The sequence below is a fragment of the Strigops habroptila genome, chromosome 14 (genome assembly GCF_004027225.2).
Source record: "Strigops habroptila isolate Jane chromosome 14, bStrHab1.2.pri, whole genome shotgun sequence".
Taxonomy (NCBI): Eukaryota; Metazoa; Chordata; class Aves; order Psittaciformes; family Psittacidae; genus Strigops; species Strigops habroptila.
Genome location: NC_044290.2, coordinates 240,465 through 257,358, shown reverse-complemented (window position 1 = coordinate 257,358; position 16,894 = coordinate 240,465). Strand labels below are relative to the sequence as shown.

Here is a 16,894-nt window from a genome sequence, read left to right as displayed (position 1 = left end):
GGTTTAACAGAGGCCTCTCTGCTGTGCTGTCTCTCAGATGCTGTGGGATTACCTGAATGGGAGGATGCTTTTGAGCCATGGTGAAGAAATGGAGATGCAGGTGGGCATTTTGGCAATGCTCCAGCACTGGGCCAAACCAGAGCAGCAGAACTCTGCTCCCTCCAGGTATGTCTGTTGCAGGGTGGGTCTTTATCTCTAGTGGCTGTTGGCACAACAGGGGTTAGGAGTGGGTGCCTGAAAGTATTCTTTGGATAATTAAGGAATGGACAGTTCTGGAGAACATAAGCTACTAATTAGTCACTTTAGTGACTGACTCCTGCCATTAGTCAGGGAAGTTTACCTCCTGCTCTTACTCTTAATGCTGACTGTCTCTGATCCACATTTCCTTTTGTGACTGCTCCTGAGCTGAGGGTCATGAGGGTTCCATGGGCATTTCTTTTGATTGACATGTTTTTGTAATACCAAGGAGGCAATGAATGAGCTTATAGTTGGGATGAATGCTCCTTTGTTCTTTCTCACAAGAAATCTGTAGTGAGCTGCCTAATGGGAAAATGGGACAAAATGTCTCTGGGCACTGGAAGGTGTCTGTCCTGCAGTCCCAAACTGTGTTTTCATGCTGCTTCCTTCCTGTATCCTTACGCGCTTTGGCTCGGAGTCAGGGTAATGTCTACACCAGATCCCCTTAGAGCACCAGCAGCAGGGGGTAATGGCATAACCCTGCTGGGCATGGGGAACTCTGCTCTCTGTAGTGCTTTGGATGCACAGGAGCGAGGCAGAGCTTAAGTAAGGTGGTGTTCAACTGAGATTGCCTAAGAAACACCCGTGGCATTATTCTATGCTGCAGTCCTCGCTTGAAGAGCTCCTGTTGATTCCAGAAAGGAGGGATTTGTTTCCCAGTGCACTAGTCAGTGGTGCATAGCTGCCTGCTCTGTGGAAAACAGTGGTCTCACTGTCTCTGATGTTTCCTTACGTTATCCAGTTCAGATACGACCTGTTGTGCTCTTCCCCTCTCCCTGCACCACGCCCCCAGCAATGCAATTGAAAATTGTTGCCACATCCCTTCCCTCTCCTTAATCCCCCAGGTGATCTTTCAATTTTAGCTGGGCAGGGGTTGAATTAGTATCTGCTTGTTGGCACAGGGAAGAGCTGAAGGAGTATACACCAAAGACCCTGCAGTCCTACATCAGTCCCCAGGTTCTGCAAAACCAAGTTGGCACGCTGCTGAGAACCAGGCAGCCCCTCCCACCAGTGGATGCAAAAATCGAGTTCATAGGTGAGGAGATACCCAGAGATACCCATTTCTTTGAGATCTTGACGTAAACTGCTCTGAATGCACTTTTGGGACAGCTCAGGAGGTTGGCAAGGATCTTTGGAGCCTGGAATGGGCCATGACAGCCGCCCCCTGCAGGCTGGCACTTGTTCCCAAGCAAGGTGATCACAATTAGAAGTTCCACTTCTTGTAGATTTGTCTGCAATAGATTTTAGAGCTCTGTACAAGTTGTGTTTTAATGAACATTTTGGTTGCATATCTGTTTTCTGGTAGGGAAAGAACAGGACATCCATGCAGGCTGCTGAGAATTGAGTATCAGCAGCTGAGGGGAAGGGAGGGAGAAGTTGTCAATCTCACTTTTTAATGTAGAAATGCTTGGGAACACTTGCAGCTTTTGACCACCTAAGGTTAGTGCAGTAGATTGCTGCCTGGAAGCTGCTGCCTGAAAGCCACTTTTTGCTTTCTTACAGAACACATGATGAAATTGCCTTTCTTTGGCTACACCATCTACTTTGTCGAGAGAGTCAGCGATGATACAATCTCTGTGCCCTGTTTCTTTGGTGTGAATAAAGAGGAGATCATTGTGGTAGACAACACAAGCCAGGTATGCTAGACAATTCCTCCACAGAGTCCAGACCCCTGATGTCTGTCAGATGTTAACTTTGACTTTTAGAAGAACTTGTGCAGAGACTGTATTTACCTGCATCACAGCCACACTAACAACCCTAGCCCAAAGCAAGTAATGAGTGGTGGAACAGTTACTACTGCCATGTGCTCTTCTGTAAGTCCAGTGACCATCAAATCCCAGACTGGTTTGTGTTGGAAGGGACCTTAAAGCTCATCCAGTTCCAACCCCCTGCCATGGGCAGGGACACCTTCCACTAGAGCAGGTTGCTCCAAGCCCCTGTGTCCAGCCTGGCCTTGAACACCGCCAGGGATGGGGCAGCCACAGCTTCTCTGGGCACCCTGTGCCAGCGCCTCAGCACCTTCACAGGGAAGAGCTTCTGCCTCAGAGCTCATCTCAATCTGCCCTCTGGCAGGTTAAAGCCATTCCCCTTGTCCTGTCCCTACAGACCCTTGTCAAAAGCCCCTCTCCAGGTTTCCTGTAGCCTCTTTAGGCACTGGGGCTGCTCTAAGGTCTCCCCTTAAGGAGCCTTCTCCAGGCTGAACCAGCCCAGCTCTCTCAGCTGGTCTCCAGAGCAGAGCTGCTCCAGCCCATAGAACATCTTTGTAGCCTCCTTATTCTGGGGGCCCAGACCACGATCCACAGTAAAACCAAGTGTAGGTCACATTCCTGCTTGTCCCAATCTTGCAGGACTGCCCTCTGCTCCAGTCCTTGTCTCGTCTTCCAATAGGCTCTTGAGGTGAATCTTCCTTAGTGAGAATCAGATGGTTCTATTTATAAGGACTGCACCCGAGGGTGGTCTGTGGCTTTTCTTCATACCCAGGTGGTCTCCTGCGTCATTCCATTGAAAGAGCTGCAGAAGATGCGAACCCTGCGGCCTCTCTCCGATGGTGGGCTTCCTGGCTTAGAACTGAACTATGGCTCGGCTGCTAGCCCCAAGACTATGTGGCTTGAATTGTCACAGGTGAGATCACCCTGGACCCTGTGGCAATTCAGAAATAGCCCTCCACTGCCCAGCTAAGCCTCTTCTGTCCCAGAGGTGGAAGGGGCATTTCTCAAGCCCCAAAGTGCAGCTTTGTCCCAGCATGTACCTGATGTTTACTTACAGAAAGTGACTTACAGGAATACTTACTTATGAGAAGCAGACATTTCTGGGGTAGAGAATGACTGATACTGATTTGTGTTTTGACAGGCTAAAGAAATGTATCACACAATTGTTGTCATCCTGGATAAAACAGAGTTGCGTCACTAGAGCCTAAGAGGAGAATGACTAAGAGCAGCAGCACTGTTTTCTGTCCTTTGAGCTTGTTCAGTGCTTCCTGCCCTGTCATCTGGAGAGGACTCTTCCAAAAGACATCCACAACCTCAGACAGTTGCTTTCTAAGACTGCCACCACCATGTTTGCTGATGGACTGGACCATAACCTCACCCCTCCTGACCTGCCATTCAGCCCCCAAGACCTCTCCCTTGAAGCAAGGCATGCGGTGGCCAAGCAAACCCCAAAGACACCCTTTCCACACCATTGCTCTTTCATAGCCTGTTTCAATCTGAGCAGCTGAGCAGATACAAGCAATTGCCTTTAAACTATGGAGTGTGGAACTTTTTTCCAATTAATTAACATTAGCAAAGACTAATGCTTGCTAGAGACTTATGTATCCTAATGCATAGCTGAGCCTATGACATGGCTGCACTGGCATTTTCCATAGGCCAGCTTGTTCTTTGTATTGATATGCAAGAGGCCCTATAGCAGGGTTTGTGAAGCAGGAGCTTGTAGAAAGCATCATAATTGCAAAGCAGGTCACTGTTAATATACAATTACCACATGCTGGAGCACAGATTGAGATGCAATGGTAAGAAAGTTTATTGTTAATTAATTTCTTTATTGACAATTATATGCATGTTTCCCTCTGCTATGAAGAAGTGCCACGTCCATGCAGCTGTCATATTGAAATGATGCGTCCATGCCCATGGAGATAGCATTTTCAAATGGAACTTTTACTCCAGTAGAGGAGCATGTCCTGGGTTGTACAAAAATGCTTAATTTATTTTTCTTGGTACAGCTATCCTACTGAACAGCAGAATACTGCACTTTAGGAGACTGCAATAAAATGATCACATGGAGATGTTTTGAAGCTCTGACATGCCAGATACTGGTTTACATCTACCGTGGGAAGATTGACCTGTAGGTAACTGTCAAAGCTTGAGGAAAAGGTTGTCACTTGGCTGGGACAGGGATAGATGTTGGGGTGCTCAGTGCAAGCCATGATGCACAGCTAGCTTCTTGCAGGTGAGCTGATGTCAGCAGTACCTATAGCATCCTCCCTGTCAGGAACTTCCCTGCACATCCTGCTCACTGTGGCCTGCTCCACCCTCCCCATTCAGCAGTGCTACCACAAGGCTAGGTAATGTACCACAGTGACATGAAAGGAAAGAGAAGATAGCTGAAGATTAAATTAGCCCTATCCCCCTTCTCTTCCCTGAGCTTTTGCTGCCTTACAAAGAAGCACAACTTATCTGGTTAGAAATGCCTGTCATTGTGATAAAGAACTTGGTCACACAACTCCATGTCTCATTTAGAAGATAAAGAATTTCTGACACCCAGGCAGCAGCTGAACCTTGTAAGCACTGAACTCTGGAGAGATAGGAACCCCACTTTTAAACGGCTGGTGAAACAGGATTTTTCATGGGAAGGTAAAACAGAAACTAGCAGGCAACAGCTAAAGAATACTTGTATTGTATAAAAGGCTTCTTGTAAAGCCCTTTGGCCTCCAGTGAACAGAGCAAGCTGAAGATGAAAGTGGCTTTGAGTTAAACAGTTCCAGGTTCTCCTCCTGGTTCTAGCTGGAGAAGTCCTGCAGCAATAAACGGTTGGAGGTGTCTGTGGGGACAGACCCCACAGACCCTCCCAGGCTCGCATTTATTAGCTGTCTGTTCAGATAAGAAATGAGCTTTCATGTCTGTGTTCACAGCAAAGACGTTCTAATGTATCTTAGACCAGTCTGTATGATTGAGTGGTAAGAAAAAGCTTCCAGGAAGAGTCCTCAGCAGCTCTAACATTGGTTTATTGTCAGTTCCACATGGAGCCTTCAGTACATTTAAAAACAAAAAAAATACATCTGTTGAGTACAGGGATCCAAAAGCCATTTGATGACCTCTCAGCAGCACTAGTGCCTGAGGCCACCAGCCTCTATGGGCATAGAACAAATGCAGAACCCAACAACAATCCAACAGAAAGAACTTGTGCAAGGGAATTGGGTTATTTCAAGCCCATTGATGCCCTAAAGTTCAGATCCTTATATAAATATAGCAGCAGATGCACCATAGCGTCAATTTGAGGGGCACAGTGGTACCTTAACCAGTTGTAACAGCACCACTGCCCGTGGTATTGCAGACTGCGGGTGAGGCACAGGGAGCAAATATGGCTTTAGGGGTTACAAGCAAATGCTGGAAAAGTGTTGGCAACCTTGGTGCCATTGTTGGAGAGGTTAATACTGAAAGAGCATCACTGCTTAAGGTTAAAGGGCAGGTAGAACTAGACAAAGTTAAAAAAGAGAAGTTCAGATTAAAAGAAAAAGAAACTGAGTTTCTCCACCTTCGGCAAGTAGGCGTTGCCTGTATGGGAGAAAAAAAATGCTCCCCTCCTGTGCATCCAGGAACTCAACCATCAACTTTGTCATCGGCAGCCCTGAGCAAAGCATGTGAACTTACAGCATAAGGCTTCTACTGGCAACACTGAAATAAGAACTAAGAGGTGCGGGAGCGAGGGGAGGAGCTATTTAGGAAGCAAGATGCCATCCCAAACCAGAGTCCCAGCTGGAAAGTCTGAGCAAACTGCTGCATAGAGGTTGGAGACACTGCGGAACACCTGCAGTGGTTGCCCCTAACCTACGCGGCAGATGAGTAATTCACACCTCTTAGCAAGGTGTGAGCAACCACCGGACTTCAGCACCCCACTTACTGGAGAAACTTCCCGTACATTCACAGAAACTGGGTTCCTGGAAGTGTGCGTCATTAAGAACAGAAGTGAGCAAAACAGCTGTTGGAAAGGCAAGCTCAGTTCTGAAGGTCCATGAAAGCCTCCATGGGTGAGTTGTTCAAGCTCCCCTGGTCACACCACTGGAGGAAGGCAGCCAATGTGACCTGAGGGTCAGCTCTCAGAGCTCTGCAGCTCCTGCCAGTCTGTCTCACTCTCACACCTGACCCTTGTTTTGAAAAACTCCTTGATGAGTCTCTGTGCTTCCTCCTTCACTGCAAGAGAGGAAGCACCACCTTTGAGAAGATACTTAAGACATCTGCCTCTCTAAAAACTTCGATCCATTTAGCATCAGAAGAGCCCAAGATTCTTGGTGCTCTCCCCAGCTGCCAACTCACCACTCTTGCGGGCTGGGTTCTGCTCTTCGGTCAGTAAGTGAGACAGGTGCCGAGCAAAGCCCTTGAACAGATCCTGCAGAATTGGGGCATAGCAGAAAGAAGACATCGGTTACCTCATCAGACAGTTTCCTGTTGTCCTGCTGGCTGTTAGCACAGATCACTCAGAGATTCAGACTACAGGAGTGTTGCAGACACACCCGACGCTGCAGTGCTGGAGAAGCACATGGACACATGTGCTGCCTCCCCTAACACATCAAACAAACTACACCAGAACTGACCTTGATCTGTTGCCACTTCACAGCTGGGAGCTCTTGAAAACATGCCAGAGTTTAGAGTGAAAACATGAACAATCAAAACCAGGTGTGGAACCACCATGATACCACTCTAAATCTCACACAAACCCTTTCTTGGGAGCAGTGAGTTGCTGCACTCATGGAAATAACACATACCAAGATGTAATTTGGAAATGAAATGTGGTGTTCAGATCATCTTCCCCTTCCTAGAGCCCCAGATCACTAGGGAGATGCAGCCTCCTTCTGCTAAAGAGGGTATTGAGCTGTGCCCTACCTTGGAAGCAAATTTGCCACCCTTGTAGAATGGGGTCAAATATTTGACGACGATGTCTGCTGTCTCTTTGAGGGACATGGCCTTGGACACTGCCTGTATGGTCCTGTTGGTTCCTTCTTTATCACATTGCAATAAATTTGGATCAAAAGTCACCTTCTTCTTTGTTAGCCCAACACTTTTGCTTTCTGGCTGGGACAGAATAGATGATTTTGCCGCTGTCCGTAGCCGCTTTGTTGCAGGACTTTCCATATCCTGGAGATGAGACAGAAGAAAACCAAAACCACAAATTCCTGTGGCAGCATTACACTTCGAGCAGCCACTACCTGTTGAGAACATGAATCTTTGCAGCGTCCTGCAGCCTCTTCCTACAGTGATTACCATGCAGGTATCTCTGTAACCCATTTTGCTGTGCAGACATGATAGACTATTTCTCACACAAAGGGACTTTGAGAAAAACCCTTTAAGCTATCACATTTAGAATTACCCTGTGCTCTTATTAGGGCAGCTCACTGCTAGACCCTGTCCTATACAGGAAAAGTGGACAGGAAAAAAATTCCCAGGATGTCTGCTGAAAACACACCCCATGGGAAGAACCAACCACTTCAGGAGTGCCACATTCCTGTTCAGTCTGAGGCATTCTCGGATGCAAAATGCAGAACCAGAGACTGAATGCAAGGAAGGCTGTGAGCATGGTTCAGTTCTGAGCGGTCCTATGTGTCACTGGCGTGGGGTTGTTCCCTTGTTTTGACAAAGCAGCTTGCTAGAGCACCTCTGCTCTGGACACAGGCTGAGAGCTGGGCTTGTTCAGCCAGAAGAGAGAAGGCTCCTTAAGGGGAGACCTCAGAGCAGCCTAAAGGGGCTGCAAGAAACCTGGAGAGGGGCTTTGGGCAAGGGCCTGTAGGGACAGGACAAGGGGAATGGCTTTAACCTGCCAGAGGGCAGATTGAGATGAGCTCTGAGGCAGAAGCTCTTCCCTGTGAGGGTGCTGAGGCGCTGGCACAGACTTTTCCCAGAGAAGCTGTGGCTGCCCCATCCCTGGCAGTGTTCAAGGCCAGGTTGGACACAGGGGCTTGGAGCAACCTGCTCTAGTGGAAGGTGTCCCTGCCCATGGCAGGGGGTTGGAACTGGATGAGCTTTAAGGTCCCTTCAACCCAAATCAGTCTGGGATTCTGTGACTCCCACAGAGAAACTTGGCACCAGGTAGGCAGAAAAAATAAAGGAAATTAGCACCCATTAAAGTCTTACCTCATCTGATCCTGGTCGCTTCCCACTCTCACCTTCCTCAGCAACAGTTAGCTCAGTTTCTGTGACATTTTCATCAGCACTGGTGGGAAGAGTGAAAAGAAGGCCAATTTTAATCATTCCACAGTGAAGATATGACTGCGTTTGCTGTCGGTGGCCACAAGACTCTCCATGGTAAAGCAAGAGCCTCCCTCACCAGCCTCAAGATCTACAGACAGGACAGGGCTGGTGGGGGTCTGCAGCTTGTTAACAGAGCAACAACAAGGAGCATAGAGGTTGAGATGTTACCTGGATTTTCTATCAGTTTCTTCCTGAAGGAGCTCAGATTCAGCAGCCTGATGGGTCTTAAAATCCTCTTCTCTCTCAGCCAGTGCTACTTGTGTCTCTTCCAGTTCTTCATTCTCTGCCTGGGGTTGTCCAGTCACATCTTCTCCAGAGACGCCTTTGTTTTCCTGAGGTATTGGTTTCTCTTGACACACGCTTTGAGAAGAAACCTGAGGTAGTATGCTTGCAGAACAGCCACCTTCCTTTGCTGAGCTGCAACTTTTGGCTTTAGACCCACCTTTGGGGAGGGAGAAGAATTTGGAAATATCCTGTGATTCTTTTTTAGCTGCTTCTGTGAGCATTTGCTGCTTTTTGCTACGTTTGGGCTTCTTAGTAGGGCCCTCCAAAAGGGCAGCCTTTGTGTCTGGACTGGGTTGTTGTCCCTTCTTTTCAGGATGGAGTACTTCCACCCTAGCACTCTCACACATTGCTTTGGTTGCTATTTCTTTCTTCTGGAGAACAGGGTTCCTGGTGTCCAGCTCCAGACTGGAGTTACTGTTATCTTGTCCATGTGGATGACCTACTTCTTTTTTGTCAGGCTTTTCATCACTCTCCTCCTGGATCTTCAGCAGTTCTGAAGCTGACTGGAACAAATTGGATTTCCTTGGAAATCCTGCTCCCACACGCTTGGGTTTGAACTAGGGAGAAAGGAAGAAGAAATTTTGGATGTGAGAACGTTAAGGAAGCCCTGTGTGCAGAACCCTTCAGGAGCTAAGTTTCTGTATACGATGCACCAGTGTTACAGCCAAAAGCTGGGGAAGGCTCTAAAACCAAGTCATCATCTTAACCATCAACTGAGACATCAGGGACACGGATTAGGTTAAAGTCATAGGCCCTAAGTCATTCGCGCAGTAAGGAAACAGCATCCTTCTTTAGAGCAAGATGGGAAAAATTTCTTTAACGTATGGCCTGGACATAGATTCTATTCACTAATAGGAACCAGCATGACTCATTGATCTCACTCCAAAGCCAAAGGACAGACAGGGAAAGTAATTGCAATAGAAATACACAATTATGGCTGTGATAGACAAAGATCCCATTCCTTCCTTGTCTGTTCATATGTACTCACTCACCGAATAAACCTGGGATGCAGGGAGGAAGTCCTCTTCTGCTGGAGATTCAGATTTTGTTTCCAAGCTGCTCTTGCTACCAGTTGCAGACCCAAAGACTGAGAACAACTCTCCTTGTTTTGAGGCTTTGTTGATTTCTGCTACCTGAAAACAGAAATACTCTCGAGCGGCCAGAAATCTTTAGGTGTTCCTGCCTTTGTACACACTAAAAGCCACGGTGACAAAACAAATGTCTCCCCTGGAGAGACACCTATCTCAAGAAAAGAAATGTCTTCAGAGAGACTTATGGCAAGCAGCTGACCTAACCCAAGGCTCCCCTACTGTTAGCTACAGCCTGAGGAACTCCCCATTCCCCTTATTGCTAGCCCTAGAAGATATCTGGGTAAGCTTGCACTGGTATGTAGGTTTCCAGAGCCTGTAAAACCACCAAAGATGTGAAACCAACATGATTCTGGGCCCTCCTGGAAAAAAATAAAGGAGAAAGATTTGGAAGACATCCAAGGCAAAGCAAACCTTCTCCTTCATCCTTCCCACGCAAACTCTACCCAATAACCCCTCGAGCTGAGGCCACACCACGTTCCAGGGAACAACTGCAGACGATTGGCACTACCTTCTTTAGCACAGTTGCCTTGTATGAGTTTGCCATTTTACTGGTTCGGAAAGCTTCATACTCCAGCTCCACGGCACAGGCATGAGGGTCTGACCTGTAACACAGGCTAGGGTGATTTCTGGCAGGACACACTTCTAGATTTGCAAAGGGAACACTAATGGTTAAGCATCTCCCAGGAATTACAAAATTCACTCCCTCTGGTGCAAGAATAAGTGATAACTTCCAAGTAAGTCCTAAGGAATGCAGCGGTGAATTGCTGGAGCATGGAAATCAGTTTTAGATCAAAGTCCTCTTGTCCAGTTCCTCAGTTTAAGAAGTACATTATCCCCATCTTGTGGGACAGGGAAGAATTGCGACTCCTAGGCTCAAGCTGATCTAGCAGGATCAGACACAGGAGTCCTCATAGTCGTTAAGTGAAACTACATCCTTGGACCGAATAACTTAAAATGACATTCCCCGAGAATGGTAACGTTGCTGAGAGAAGAGTAGGCCCTGTGTTAAGGGATTCAACATGCTACCCCTCTTCTCTTGTCTCATACCCTTTTCCTCCTGCTGCTGGAACCTTTTGATTGGTGCTCAAAGCTTCTTCCAGCATCTTCAAGCAGTGTTCCCGTCCCTAGGAAACATGGCATACTGAGTCATGCTCTACAGAGGTCATAGTGCCCCTTGGACTTCCATCCCTGAAGGAGTAAGAAGAGGGCAGGCAGAATCTTTGTTGTTCTTTGCAAGTCAACAGGACTGAATGGGAACCAGCCTTTCTTACCTTCACTGTGAGCTTAGAGATTCTCCTGCTGATGGCATCCTTCAAGGGACAGTCTGCACCTATCACAGAAGAGGCATTTGTCATAGCAGGGCTGGGGCTGCTGGAGAACATTCAGCTGTCACTGGGGGGTGCCCGTCCAGCACTGCTCCACATGCTCCTCCCTGCACAGGCACCCCAGTCACCCTTGTTACCTGAAGGAGCTACAAACCCCAAAAGAGTAGGCAGAAGCCAAAGTAAGATTTTTCTCTCTGGATGAGAATGTCTCTTTTGCTAGTTTATGACTAACAGCTTTCCAAAACCTCCCCATCTCAGGAAACCCTTTCTCAAGGAATCCCAGCTCTCAGGAAAATCAACTCTTTTCCACTCCCCACAATAACAGCAAAACCAAAATCTGAATAGAGTAACATGAACTACCAGGTGTTCTTTTACAATAGTGTAAGAGCCATGTTACTAGACAGGGCTCCATGTAGCACAGTTACAAACAGAACAGGTTTTCAGCAGTTTCCTTATAGCCCAGTTGGATGCTGCTGCATAACCCTGCAGAAACAGCCTACAAAGTCAGGTTAGACAGAGTTTTCCTTCTCTCTTGCTTATTTTGAAAAGTTGTTCAGAAATATGCATTCCATATCTTCACCCCAACCAAAGCTAAGCTCTGATCCATCTCCTCTAACCTCGGTTCCACAGCCAAATGTCCATCCTCTGTGCCTAGGGACTGATACCTCCAGTGTTGATGCTGTATAAATTACATGCAGCTGCAAAAAACAAGACTTTCTTCTCCCAAAGAAAACCCATGATAAATCAAGAAAGATATTTACTTGGAGGAACAAAATCTTCCTTTTCTGGTTCTTTGCCCTGGAAGAAAACAAAGATCAGTCAAACATTTCCATTCCTGCAATACACATGCAGGTCTAGAAGCAGCTCAAGGGAGAACTAATGCTGAAGTCACAAAGGTACTGAAAAGGCACCAAAACGGGGGAAAGAAGACAATGAGAATGAAAGCCAAAAAGTTCACCTTTGCTATAGGAAAGAGCTATGCAAGAGAAGCTGAGTGGGAAAATCTGTTTTTACTAATATCAGAGGAATTAAAGACAACAGGACCCTCTTGATTAGCATTGCAGAGAAACCAGTACATGAATAAGCTGCCTTTCTTCATATTATAGGACTGACCCAGAACATGGAGAACACAGCAAAAGCAGAGGTACTAGAAGTCAAAACCAGAAAACATCATCAACATGCAATAATTTAGTTTCATTAGTGCCAGGAAGCCTTTATGTCTGTAACACAAACTCACAGCAAACACTCCACGAATCTCTTACAAGGGGACACCAACTCACTTTGCGCAGACTCATCTGCTTTTTGTAGAAGCTGTTCCACTCCCGTTTCCGACTCTCTTCATTGGCTTCATCCCCATTCCCACCACTTTCTTCATCGTATCTAGATAAGGTAAGGAAAGAAGAGGAACAAACACTTCTGTAGCTGCAGCATTAACTAGGGGACAGGCTTATGAAAGCCAAGGTCACTTTTTACAGTATTTACAAAAGATGATTACAAAAGTCTTAGCTTTTAGTTTCACCACCACCCCTCAACCTAGACAGCAGTGAGTGTCCTCCAAAAATTCATGGGACTTGTTAATCCCATGAACTAGTAAGCAGCAGCATGAACTAGTAGCATATAACTAGTACTCTGAAAATGGAGGGCTCAATCCATTTCAGAAGCTCTGCCAGATTCTCCCATGGGCTTGAGTCACTGCCTTGCATCACGTCCTCCACCCGTCAGTCACTACTGCCCGTGGAGTAGAAATGGCTGAAAGGGCAAAGCACCAGTTCCTCAGCCTCAGCTGTTCACAAGCTGTTACAGAATCACAGAATGGTTTGGGTTGAAAGGACCTTAAAGTTTGTCCAGTTCTAACTCCCTGCCATGGGCAGGGACACCTTCCACTAGAGCAGGTTGCTCCAAGCCCCTGTGTCCAACCTGGCCTTGAACGCTGCCAGGGATGGGGCAGCCACAGCTTCTCTGGGCACCCTGTGCCAGTAATTAAATGTTGTGGTATTGTTGTATTAAATGAAATCCCACCACTGATATACGGAAATGCAGCAGCTGATTCTCGCCAGAGGTAGCCCAAGAGTTTACTGCTTTCCACAGCTGCCACAGCCAAAACAGACAGGTATTACAAATCAGAGCTTGAAGACTGTTGACTATTGCAACATCCAAGGCAAAGCTACAATCAAGTCATGGAGAGGTTCAATAAATCAAGTGGCAAACAGTGTGCTCTACAAGAGCATTGGCCGTGTCTTCTCAGGTCCTGAGATCAAACTTAGGTCACAAGGACATTGGTTTCCTCTGACTCAGCTGGACTTGCCTGAAGACCAAAGCTGCCAGGCTCAAGCTGTCTGAGGTAAAGCAGGGGCCAGGCCAGCCAGCAGTGAAGCACATTCGGCAGAGCTTCCCAGGCAGCGCAAGCAGCCAAGCTTGAATCCTGACAGAGCTGCACCTTTGCTGCAACTCAGCCAGAGGACAAGGAGGAAGAGAAGTTGTCATCTCCACACTGCCAAGTGTTTTACAGAATTTATCATGTTTCCCACTGTACATCTTCCTTTTGCTGTCAGCCTGAGAGGGAAACGCTAAAATTTAGCAGCTGACACTGGCACTCCATTATATCCTCTGTGGTGACCGAGTCCTGTCAGTGCCCCTCCGCCTGCTGGCCCACAGACAGAAATGAAGTCTGGACCATGTCATACTTTGCTGTCACGTTGGTCTCAATTCAAGCAGTTTTGGTCCTTGGGACTGTGAACAGGCTGAGCTCACTTACTGCTTTCCAAAAACGTCAGGCTAGCTTCTTGAACAAATTACATTCTGCAGGGCACTTCTTAGGTCAGTCAGAACAGCTTTTGGCTCTCTGGGACATGAATGTGCTCCAGGCTGCCAAAGTGTGTGGAAAATTAAATTCCAGCTCCTGCTGCCAGGAAGTTAGTGGAAAATACCACCACACAGAAACATGTGCTGAAAATAGGAATGGCTGGACCTGCAGCTGGGAGAGAATCTCTGCTCTCCCAGCAGATAGCTCCTATGAGCTGAGTTTGAAGCAGCAGTACAGACCTGCTAAAACCTCTGCAACCTCTTCTCCCGCCTTCATACAGCTCTGGGTCATAGCTCTCCCAAGAGGAGCCCATGGGCCCAATGCAGGTCCTGCTCCAGCTGTTGCTGCACCGCTCCAGTGACTCCAGTTGTCTTTTCACCGCTGCTGGGTTCTTGCAGTAGTCACAGCACTTGTTACAAGGAGGGGTGACATCCCCAAAGTACTTTGCTATGGCAGCATGGCGACATCTGGGAAACAAAAGGGAAAATGAACTGGTAATTATTTTTATAGACAAGAACTCCACCCTCCAAATACAAGGTGTCTTTTCATAAAGACTTGAGGTTTGTTTGGTTTGGTTTGGGTTTTTTTTTTGCAGAGAATGCCTGTTCCAGTAGGAATCACAGGGATTAAGCCCTGGAGCAGAACTGGGGTTCTGTTCCTGGCACCTTGCTTAAGATTGCTCTGCCTCCACTTCCCCACATGTAGTACAAACAGAGGTGTCAATCTCTTCTGCTAAATGATTTCAGATCTTTGAGATCTGCAAAAGGCATGATAAAATCTGCAGTTATTAATTCTGCATTGTTGGCCATATATATTCCACGTCCAATGGCTCTAGCATAAATGTGTAAAGGAGTCCTGTTGATCCCTACACCTCAGAGTTGAGAGGATGTCTATGTATTTCCACATTGGAGAGCTTCTAATTGTATTGTTTGTGGTTTGAAGTTGAAGAAATCTATATTTGAAGAAACAGGAATGTAAATTAAGTCACAGAAAGAGAGTCCAGACTGAGCTGACAAGGAAGCACTGTTCAGATAACACGGCCTAGGTCTTGACCTGCTAACACACGCTTCAGATCTGCAGTCAAACATCAGCTGGAGTCCTGCATCCAGGAAAACCAGTCCATTTGCTCAGACAGTATTGCACAACCAGCTCTACCAGCCTTAGCAAAGTGGCCAAGTGAAAATTATTAGATTCTTCCAGGAATCTTCAAAAGATTTCTGGCAGCCATCAGTGCTTTTGGGTACGTAAAAAAGAGCTTGGTGACAGAGACATGCTTGTTAGAATACAGGCAGGAAGTCATTTCTCCTCTAGTACACTCCCCGACTTAAACCAGTGAAGGCACTGTTTTCACGATGTGAAGAACCACCCGGCAGTTACTTGTTTTTCTTGTTTTAAGAAAATGGGCAGAATTTAGAGGTGCTTTTTAAAACTTGGGTTTCACAGCAGAAGTGGCAGTTGTCTATTAAGATGCTGATACTAGATACACAGAAACACTTCATAAGGCATTTAGAGATAAAGCCCTGCCGCCAAGCAGCAACAAGAGGTATTTTAGAAGAGAATTATTTTACTGCAGGGAAGAACAAAATGAAGATTTTTCTCCTCTCCCAAGGAGTGCCCTAGCTGGATTATCAACTTCATCTGCAAAAAAGTGGGTCACACAGGGGAAAATAAGAGTAAGCACTTCATTTATTCTTATTATAAACCCTTTAAGGCATGTCTGAACACACCAGAGATCTAACGAATGCAGTTTGTTTCTTGACTTGTGTGCATGTGTGTGTCTGGGGGGAACAACTGTAGTTCTCCCAAAGCCTCACAGACCAGCCCTGCCAGGGCCTGCAGCTCACACTCCCATGAGCCCAGAGGATCATTCACCAGCCCAGAGCAGGTGAAGCAGCAAAGCAGCAGGTCACAGCCTGCTGCCACTGGGCTGCAGGAGTGCGCAAGGCTTGGCGCTGCTCAGGTAAGGAGGGCTGCAGCAGCGTGGCATCGTCTGGGGCACCGAACGCCTGGACAAAGCTGGCTTTATGTCCCGTGTGGAGCTGCGCTGACTCGCTCTTGCCTGGCACTCAAAGAGCTCCTTTCACAGGGTGGGGAGGGGTGAGGGGACCGGGATGGGGACAACACATTTGATGCCCTTGTTCTGTCTTTCCAAAAGAACTACTGGTGCTGCTTGTCCTGCCAGCACAACATGACTATAGAAATGTCAGCAAGCTGCAAGACAGCTTTTTGTTTCCCCAAAAGAAACCAGGCAAGCATTCTCATTAGTCCACATCTCTTTCTCACATGCACTGGCCTGTATTAGAGTTAACTGAGGCATACAGCAATGGTCAAGCACTCTCCTCACCCCTACAGCCTCCTCACCAGTCTGGGAAGGGACATCCACACACTCCCCCCTCCCTTAATGCAAACAAAAGGTGCCCCAAGCAAGGCTTTTGTGGAAGCACAGATCAGCCCTGAAGACACTGGAATTCAGATCTCTAGTTTCTAACCCATCAGGCTTGTAAAGCCAAGCCCTTTCCAACCCACCTCCTGCAACTGCCTGTTGCAGAATTACCCAAACTGGGGCCATGGCCCCACTTGAGCCAGCAGTGCTCCTGAGTTGGGTCTAATGGAAATTCAGTTGCAGAACTAAGACTGTAGTCCTGTAATGAAAGTCAGAAGGCTAAAACCAAAGTGACCAATAGGGATGCCGAGGGTAATCACTGGATTAATCCTTAACTCAGCACAAGAGGTCCTGAAACATAGTTGCTTAAGCACTAACATGTAGTGGGAGAACTTCCTGAGCACCTGACTAATGCCCAAGAGATGGAGAGATTATTTACATAAATTAATGGCAGTTGTTATTATTACACATGTCCCAAAATTATCCCATCTTTTAAATATGCAACTGTATTATTTGCCTACCCCACCCTTCAACAGGAGTATGCATGAGCTGACCACTGGTCTTTAAAATGTCCAAAGTTATTATTTCATCTGAGACATCCTACCCTGATTTGACCTCATGGGATAGGATAAAGAGCAAATAACAATTGAGTTCACTAACATGTTTTTGCCTCCTTGCAATTAGTAGAAGCAGATGGACAGTCAGAGAAGAAGCAAAGTCACATACCCCAAAAGCAGCTTTGCCTCTCCCAAAATATACCAGAAGAAAGCATTCCCTAATATAAGCCAGAGATGGGTACAAAGCTCATCAGA

General features: G+C 46.9%; 2 protein-coding genes across 12 annotated transcripts in view; one reads left to right on the top strand and one right to left on the bottom strand.

Moving 5' to 3' along the window:
* Positions 1-4,027, top strand: part of MYO15B (myosin XVB) — a 32,744-nt gene extending 28,717 nt beyond the window's left edge. For both annotated transcript variants that reach the window (XM_030505787.1, XM_030505788.1), the window contains 5 exons: positions 38-165; positions 1,140-1,273; positions 1,741-1,874; positions 2,719-2,859; positions 3,088-4,027. In XM_030505787.1, the coding sequence (XP_030361647.1) occupies positions 38-165; positions 1,140-1,273; positions 1,741-1,874; positions 2,719-2,859; positions 3,088-3,147 (597 nt within the window). In that variant the 3' untranslated portion in view covers positions 3,148-4,027. The remainder of the gene's footprint in view (positions 1-37; positions 166-1,139; positions 1,274-1,740; positions 1,875-2,718; positions 2,860-3,087) is intronic.
* Positions 4,028-4,936: 909 nt separating this feature from the next.
* Positions 4,937-16,894, bottom strand: part of RECQL5 (RecQ like helicase 5) — a 39,172-nt gene continuing 27,214 nt past the window's right edge. For 5 of the 10 annotated variants that reach the window (XM_030505789.1, XM_030505794.1, XM_030505792.1 and 2 more), the window contains 12 exons: positions 13,939-14,166; positions 12,177-12,276; positions 11,658-11,694; positions 10,843-10,901; positions 10,619-10,695; positions 10,080-10,173; positions 9,473-9,613; positions 8,364-9,037; positions 8,079-8,157; positions 6,834-7,085; positions 6,267-6,339; positions 4,937-6,164 (listed from right to left, as the gene is read on the bottom strand). In XM_030505789.1, coding sequence (XP_030361649.1) covers positions 6,043-6,164; positions 6,267-6,339; positions 6,834-7,085; positions 8,079-8,157; positions 8,364-9,037; positions 9,473-9,613; positions 10,080-10,173; positions 10,619-10,695; positions 10,843-10,901; positions 11,658-11,694; positions 12,177-12,276; positions 13,939-14,166 — 1,936 coding nt within the window. In that variant the 3' untranslated portion in view covers positions 4,937-6,042. Of the gene's footprint in view, positions 6,165-6,266; positions 6,340-6,833; positions 7,086-8,078; positions 8,158-8,363; positions 9,038-9,468; positions 9,614-10,079; positions 10,174-10,605; positions 10,760-10,842; positions 10,902-11,657; positions 11,695-12,176; positions 12,277-13,938; positions 14,167-16,894 lie in introns of those variants that run through there. The other 5 variants (XM_030505790.1, XM_030505791.1, XM_030505797.1 and 2 more) reach the window with 5 other exon arrangements.